An 8,106-nucleotide genomic window follows, 5' to 3' on the forward strand; every position below is an offset into this window, starting at 1 on the left:
CAGTTCCCTGAGAGGAGGACTGGGGGCACACAGTGGGGTATGGAGAACTGGTACAGACATGGAGACACTTTCAGGATCATCGGGCATCTTGATACAAGTCAAGGACTAGATGCCCTGGAGTCGGGAGCCTGGGAGCCATGTCTGACCTGAGTAGACTATGGGAGCCACTTGGGGGTGGGAAAGAGGGAAGAGGCCACTCTGAAAACAGGACAGCAGCCACTGGACAAGGCTGAGGGGACAGAACCCCATGTAAGCACCTCTCCTGATTGTCTCCTTCACGCCCCTCTCCAGGGAGCGCATCCTCTCCGGCAAGCTGGTGCGCAGAGCTGAGAAGCGCCTTAAGGAGGTGGTGCTCCAGGTGGAGGAGGAGCGGAGGGTGGCTGACCAGCTCCGGGACCAGGTGAGCAGCCAACGTCTCTGGGGAGCACTGTGGGGGATGGTCCCCATGCTATCTTTGTAGGCCGAGTTCCCCTTGTGAGAGGCCATGTGCGGCCACCATCCTGGGGCTTGGTACATCAGCAGAGAGCTGGAATCAGTGACTTTGTGATCTTGTAGATTGTGGAATCTAGGACAGGTCCTGGTGGGGAGCTGAGACAGCTAAGGAGAAGGAAGAAAAACCCTCCCCAGAGGCTAGGCCGGGGCTAAAATCATAACGTGTAATGTTTACAAAATGCCTTCTATGTGCCAGCCACTGTGTGAAAGACATAACGTGTAGTACATTTAGTTCTTATCAGAACCCTATATAAGGCAGGTACTATCCTTTTCCCTCTTATTCAGGTGAGAAAGATGAGGCACAGAAAGGTGAAGTAACTTGTTCAAATTACTTAGCTCATAAGAGATGGAGTCTGGGTTCAAACCCCAGGACTCTGGAGGCAAAGTCTGTGCTCTTAATTATTTATTGAGCAGCAACTGTGCCCCCAAGTACTGTACCTTAAAAACAAAAACAAAAACGTGTCTGCATTCTTTCACCTGCCCCAATGCACAGGTGGGAAAATGGGAAACTTTAAAAGGGGACACAGTTTGTACCAAAGTCACACGGTTAATAGAGACAGAGCCTGCATCAGATCCCAGGTCTCTCTGACTATAGACAGAGTCACCGTGCCCTTAAAAGCTCAGCTGCGGCTTATTCACCCTGCATTCCACAATTATCGGGCACCCAGTACTATATTTGGCATTGGAGATATGGCTGTGAACAAGACAGAGAAGGTCCCCCCGTTCACAGAGCTCACATTTGTAGCATAGGAAAAAGAAGACACCTATAAACAAGGAAAGATGAAGACAGATTGTGACAGTGGCTATGAAGGAACAGGAGAATGAAGAGAGAAGATGTAGAGGATTAGGGAATACTCCCTAGATTGGGGGTGGGGGAGTGGTGTCAGGAAGACCTCTCTAAGGAGGTGTCATATGAATTGAGAACTGAGGGGAGAGAAAGAACCAGGCAGAGGGAGCAGCAGGTGCAAAGGCCCTGGGGTGTGGAAATAAGTCTGGTGAGTTTAGAGCAAAAAGAGCAGTGTGGCTGGAGAGAAGAATGGGGAAGGGAGTTTGAGTGATAAGAAATGAGGCCAGAGGGGTTGGTGGGAGTCAGATCACACGTGTCCCCTCCCTGGAGACAGAGATGGCAGGGTTTGGGGAGGGTCTTGATGAAGATGGTCTGGCCAATGGGTTTATGGGAAGAAGACCCTGCAGGGCCTGGAACGCTGGACTGAGGGGCTGGGACCTTGTCCCAGCGCCACTAGGGAGCCATGGGAGGGCTTTGAGCAGAGGAGAGATGGGGTCAGCTGTGGGCATAGAAAGACCAAGTGAGGGACAGCCTCACATTTGAAGCTGGGTTGGAGGCTGGCAAGAGGATCTAGAACAAAGCATGAACAGAAGGCAAGGCACAGGGTGTGGGGTGTGGGGCAGGAGGGATGGGGCTCTGGGGGCCAAGGGAGTGGGTGAGGACGTCACCTGGAGACTCAACCCAGCCCTCTGCTCCCACCAAGCTGGAGAAGGGCAACCTTCGGGTGAAGCAGCTGAAGCGGCAGCTGGAAGAAGCTGAGGAGGAGGCGTCTCGGGCTCAGTCAGTCCGCCGGAGGCTGCAGCACGAGCTGGAAGATGTCACAGAAGCCTCAGAGTCCATGAACCGCGAGTTGAACACGCTGAGGAACCGGCTCCGGTACGGCCAGCTGCGCATGCGCACCCTCGCTCCATAGGCCCCGCCCCCCAGCTCTCTCTGCCGCCCTCTTTTAACCTCTATCTCTTGGTTTTCCCTTCTCCCTGCAGACGCGGCCCCCTCACCTTCACCACCCGCACCGTGCGCCAGGTCTTCCGACTGGAGGAGGGCGTGGTCTCGGAAGAGGAGGCCGAGGAGGCGGAGCCTGGGGCTGGGCCGCCACCCCAGGAGCCTGATGGGCCGCCGGTGTCCCAGCCCCAGTGACCCCATCCTGTCTCCAGCCATGGCCCCTCCCTCCCTGGCCCCTCGATGCTCCAGTCCCAGGAACCCTCCCTCCGGCTTCTTGCACTTTGGAAATGGTGCCACCCTCTGGCACTGCAGCACTTACCAACCCCATGGTGGGGGGGCGGGGGCGCTGAGACCTCCTGTGAACTCCTAAACACAGAGGAGCAGACGAGCAGGGAGACGAGGACTGGGGCTCTCGCTGGGAAGGAGATCGAGGTGTAGTTGGCAAGCTGTGGTCCCGAAGGGCTCCCCTCTATCCTGAATTGTTAATGATCTTTATTAGCAAGGGAGCATGGCTCCCCTGCCCTGCGAAGCTAGGGTTCCCTTCCCCCGCTCCCTCTCTTCCTCTCTCCACTTAGCCCCTGACCCCTGAACTTCTGATCGACAACAGCCTGAGCCCCAGGTCTCCACCAGCCTTTGACCCTTGCAGAGGGTCGGGATAAGGGGACCCCTCTCTCCCCACCTCCCCCTCCCTCCCCCTGCTCTGCCCTCCTTTCTGGTTGCTCTTGTGTGATCACAATTCGGTTGGATTTTCCTGCGGGGGCTGGAGGAGGCCCCATATCCTCCCAGCGTCCAGGCTCTCGCAGAAATAAACTCCAACCCCAACTGGACCTCCACGGGGCTGTAGTGTGTTCCTGCTCAGGGATCTCTGATGGGGCAGCAGGTGGGGCAGTCTGCTGGTTCGAATCACAGCTGACCAGTATTGGGAGCCTCCGGGGTACCGGCATTTAATGTGGAAAAACTCATTTCAGCCTCCTTCCCAGGTATTCCCTCCATTATACAGATGGGGAAACAGACTGAGCTGTGCTGTCCCTTGCTCCAAGCCTCCCAGTAAGTGGCAGAAGGGATGCTGCACTCTGGCAGACCCTCAAGTCTTTGCGAAACAGTGACAGAGTGACTCTTGAGCCACCTGTTGAGTAGTGATCCTTTGTTTAACTGAACATGGGCTAAACGTGGGACGCTCGTCTCAACCTTCAACACAACCACTAGAGGTAGGGATTCCATTGCTTTCCAGCACCTAGAATAGTGCCTGGCATTTAGTTGGAATTCATGTATTTGCTGAATGAATAGATCACCCCCTCCTGCCCTGTTAGAGTGGTAGAAACAAGCCCAAGAGTTGAGAGACTTGCCCAAGAACACACAGCTACCAAGGAGTTGAACCCACACAGTCTGGCTTCAGAGTGGGCAATATGGAGCATGTGACCCTTGGCCCCTAACCTCTTACTGGAGACCTAGCTCCACTCCTCTCCTAGGGTTGTCACCCTCACCTCAGAGCTCCTATTACCAGGTGCCCTCACAGTTTCAAGTTAGGGGTGTGGATCCCCATTTTTACCATCAGGGAGACTGAGGCAGTCACTTCTTCGCCCCCCTCCCCCGTCAACCCCCAGAAAAGTCACAAGCTGAGAGCCAGCGATCAAGGGGATGTCTGGACCCCCTAAAGTGCACACGCTTGCTGCTTTAATATGACCCCTGTTCTTGAAGACCCAACTCCTCTGCTCCCAAAACTCCCACCCTGGCCCAGATCCGGAGACCTTCCCAGCAAACAGGTTGCAACTTTTAAATGAAAAGGAAACTTTTATTTTGGTGGGAAGTGAGAGGGTGGGTGGGAAGGGGGCATGACACTTTTTCTTTGGGGAGGGCAGGTGACATGCGGCAGCTTCTGCATTGGGCGGTTCATGCACCCAGGGTGGGCGTGGGGGAGACTTGGGGGAGGGGCCATACCGACCCCTCCCTCCCTGCCCTGGGGGTGGGCTGAGAAGACCCGCCATTAGCACCAGAGTTGGACGATTTGCAGACCTCCCCTCCCCACACTGACTCCGGACACCCGCCCCCATCCCTGAGAGCGCCCCCTCGCCACTCCTCCCACCTCCCACTGCGACAGGCCAGGCCCGCCCCGCCCACATTTGAGTGAGAGAGTCTTATTGCTGTGTGTGTGATGGGGAGGAGGAGACGCTGAACTCAGGAAGACCCCCGCCGTTAGTTCCTCCCCAATCGCCCCGCCCCCCGCCCCGTGTCCGTGCGTTCGCGGAGCGCAGGAGGGGCGCGACATGCGTGTGGGGAGCGCGTCATGCAGCGCATGCGTATAGTTGCAGGCACCCTGGCGGCCGGGGAGAAAAGGGGAGCGGGACTTGGAAGTTGTCCCTTTAGCGCTCTCTCTTCCTCCCCGAATCCCACACTGTTGACTTGGGGGATGGGGGCGGTGGTGAAGGACGTGAGTCACGTTCTGTAAAGGGTTATGATTGTGATTATTTTTAAAAGCTGAACTAAAAAGCTGGGTACGTGTGGCAGATTGGCGAGCAGGGGGGAGACGTTGGGAAGAGGTCTGTACCCTTTGGAAAAATCCTCACCCCCTTTCCCCGCACTGTTTGGCTTCCGTGAGGGTCAGGGGAATCTGGGGGCTATTTTTTTTTTTTATTTTTAAAGAAGTTAAACCCTTTGGCAACATAATCAGTCCCCACCCCCATACCCTGGTGTCTGGAGTCCCTAGCCCTTTGCCTCGCCCCACCCCGCTCCCACCAGAACCTGCCCCACCCCTCACCCCTGATTCGTCAGGGTTTAGGGTCCGAGGGAAGGATTGGGGGGGGACTCAAAATGCCCCTTGCATAGGAATCGTTGCGTCAAGAATCGTGCTCAGTGACACCCCCCCAACCCTCGGGTGGGTGGGGGGTTCCTGAGGCCGTGGGAGCAGAGGGAGGAAGGTTGCTAATTCCGTGGGCCTCCAGCTCCAAAAGGGGGGGGGTCCCCTCTAAGGATTCTGGGACCGGTGTGGTCTCTGGGCTTGGGGGAGGTAGCGCATCCTTGAGCCAGGATGGGATATGACAAATGATCTTCCACCCGCGAACATGGCAGGACGAGGAATGCCGGGGAAGGGTGGGCTGGGATCCCAGCCCCGGTAGGTTTGTCGTTTCCCAAGCTTCTGATGTTCCAGTATCCCTTGACGGGGGCACAGCCTCTGCTGTAAGTGGAAACACTCTACCCTAAATAAACGGTGTCTGGGCCAGGCAGCAGTATCTGGACTTACCGGCTTCTGTGCAAGATGCCATAACGGACAAAACTTTTTAGATTAAGTGTCGTTGTACTGCCTAAAACCTTAGCACATCACCAGGGGTACAAATACAACCCTCTGGGAAACACTGATGTCCATTAAGAGGGTCCCTTTGGGGCACCATTTAAGGAGAGGGGCTCTTGGAAGAGGCAGGGCTAGGCATAAGAAAGGGGATGCCCGGGGGAAGGTCTGGTTCCCTGGAATTGCAGACAGGTTGAGCCTATCTTGGAAATTCTAGCATCAGGAGAACCTGAGGTGGATGTCTGATGTCAGAGATTTGGGGATATTTGGAGGGGGGGAGGCCTGAGGATTTGGTGGTGTCCAAGAAATGTCCAAGTGGGAAGGATTTGGAGCATCCCAAAGGCTGAAAGTGAACCGAAGGACTGGGTCAAGTCTTGGAGGTTTGAGGTGCTGGGATGCAGTCCAGGCAATGGGTGGGGAGGGGCTTGGAGGGCAGCATCTGTATGCAGAGGTTAAGTCCCAGGACCCTGTGGGGATTTAGGGGATGCGGGGTGCCAGGGTTGGTCTCAGGAATTCTGGGTGCAGGTCTCATGTCCTGGTAATCTGGAGGGGGTGTTGGGGAATTTTGTGTGCTAGGGCCAGATCATCCCAGAAATTCTGAGATGGGAGGTCTGAGTCCATGCAGCAAGAATAGAGGCGAGCAGATCCCTTGGAGGGGGAGGGGGTCTGGGGAGGGATGAAAGGGTCACATCCACCAGAGGGATCCTCCTAAAGGCTGAGGGAGCAGCTGTCCACAGCACAGCCCTGTGCCTCTGCTTCTACCATCTGAGCTCAGCTCGTTTTTTGGGCTTTAGTGACTGTTCCTCCTTCCCGCACATTGTTGCTAATATATATATTTTTTTACATCAATGTGATGGGTTGCCCTCCTGGGGTGAAGGGTAGGAGGCTAGGATACCCACCCGTGGCTTAAAGGCCAGCCCGACTCCCTTGAGGTCCCCGCCCCCTTCCCAGAATGCCCCTTCCCTCATTCGCGTGGCATGCAGCCCCTGGCGGCTTATTGCTGAGGTGGAGTTGGGGGCGGGGTCCAGGTTGAGAGAGGCATGCAGAGTACGGGAGAGGCGCCCCAAAATGTAATTGGCATAATTTGGACGTATTTACAGGAGTTTATGGGAGCGGGAAGTCCTATGGCTCATGGAGACCTGAGAAGGCTTTATTTGGGAGTGGGGGAGTGGAGAGTTGGGGGGGGCTGGACTTTGGCTCCTCCCCCTCCATCCTGGGAGCCCAGGTGGGGGTGAGGGGTCCGGGGGTGTCTGCTGGCGTCGTCGTCTCGGTTGCATATTATTAATGACTTTTTGATTTTTTTAAAAAAAAAACCCTTTCCCCCACCCCCCACCCCCAGCTCCTTTGACCTTCTTCCCTGTCACCCCCGAGTCCCCCCACGGGGGGGAGGGGAGCGCTAGAGGATGGAGGGCAGGGTTGGGGGAGCGCGGCGGGCGGCCCTGGGAGAACCAGGGGGAGTGGCAAGGGGCGCCAGGCGCAGGGACACCCCGCTCAGGCCCGCGATGCTGCTCAGGCTGCGGGATTTCTCGTAACCTGGGGGGGGGGGGGTCAGAAACACGGGAGGAAGCATGGAGATGGAGGTGCAGGGAAAGGGTCCAACAGGGAAGCAGGGGAGAAACGGCCAGAAGGGATAAGAGACGGAGAAAGAAAGAGAGAGAGGCAGAGAGACAGAAAGAGGTTAAGCAGAGGGTCAGGGATAGAGACGGTGAGGGAGACAGAGGGGATGAGAGACGAGACAGTCAGACACCAAGACATAACAAGACAGATGGCAGAGGCAGAGAGATGGACAGAGGCGGACCAAGGAGATGGAGAGAGAGAGGTGAACAAATTGGACAGTCAGTCAGCATCAAGGAGAAAGGTTCAGACATGGGGAAGGGGGAGAGACCCAGGGTTAGGAGGCAGGGTGGCGCCCGCCCACCGAGCCTCCCTCACCCCAACCCCACCGCAGCCCGCCCCCCACCTCCCCTCCCCCTCCCCCGTTGGCCCCCTTATCTGAGGCAAAAAGGTGGGGGGGCAGCAAGGCGGATGGTGGGCAGCACGGGCATGGGGAGGGAGCTCGGGCATGGGGAGGGAGCTCGGTGGAATGCATGTAGGGGGAGCAGCCGGTGGGAGGGCTCAGGTGCGGGCTGACCTAGTTGTGGGGAAAAGGGGGAAAGGCAGATGGGGCTGTGAGGGGGAGCAAGGAGGTAAAGCTGGCAGTGCCCCTGGAGGGGCTAGAGAGCAGTCTGAGAGGGGCAAGGCTCACCTGAAGCTTGTAATGGGGTCTCTTTAAAGGGTCATGAAGTCTTGAGGTGGAAAGCTTCTGATGGGAAAGTTCTAACAATGTCTTGATAGCCAAAGGGGTCTAAGACTGGGGAGTATGTGTGTGGTTTCTTGAAAGCTTGGGAAGATAGGAGTTCTGCCAGTGTCTGGGGGAAGTTCTAGTGCAGATTCTCTAGGCGATGCCAAGAGGTCTGTCTGGATAAGGGCATCTTGGCCAGAGGAGAGGGGGCCTGGGGGGTGGGGGTTGGAAGCCCAGCATCTTGGGGACACCCCCTCCCAGCCATTCCCAATTGCTAACCTGGGGGGAAGGGGCAGGGGGGGACCGAGGGTCTCGCGAGGT

General features: G+C 56.7%; 3 protein-coding genes across 3 annotated transcripts in view; 2 read left to right on the forward strand and 1 right to left on the reverse strand.

Annotated features, from left to right (window-relative positions):
- Window positions 1-3,048, forward strand: part of MYH14 (myosin heavy chain 14) — a 77,505-nt gene extending 74,457 nt beyond the window's left edge. The window contains exons 39-41 of the mRNA XM_081807920.1: window positions 292-400; window positions 1,983-2,155; window positions 2,263-3,048. Coding sequence (XP_081664046.1) covers window positions 292-400; window positions 1,983-2,155; window positions 2,263-2,416 — 436 coding nt within the window. The 3' untranslated portion in view covers window positions 2,417-3,048. The remainder of the gene's footprint in view (window positions 1-291; window positions 401-1,982; window positions 2,156-2,262) is intronic.
- The window catches only part of POLD1 (DNA polymerase delta 1, catalytic subunit), a 134,134-nt gene that overhangs the window by 58,915 nt on the left and 67,113 nt on the right, over window positions 1-8,106 (forward strand). The gene's annotated exons all lie outside the window — the stretch shown is intronic.
- The window catches only part of KCNC3 (potassium voltage-gated channel subfamily C member 3), a 12,709-nt gene continuing 11,227 nt past the window's right edge, over window positions 6,625-8,106 (reverse strand). Inside the window, exon 4 of the mRNA XM_081807629.1 lies at window positions 6,625-7,037. Coding sequence (XP_081663755.1) covers window positions 6,901-7,037 — 137 coding nt within the window. The 3' untranslated portion in view covers window positions 6,625-6,900. The remainder of the gene's footprint in view (window positions 7,038-8,106) is intronic.

The sequence above is a fragment of the Leptonychotes weddellii genome, chromosome 16, assembly GCF_054177405.1.
Source record: "Leptonychotes weddellii isolate Sample4059 chromosome 16, ASM5417740v2, whole genome shotgun sequence".
NCBI lineage: Eukaryota > Metazoa > Chordata > Mammalia > Carnivora > Phocidae > Leptonychotes > Leptonychotes weddellii.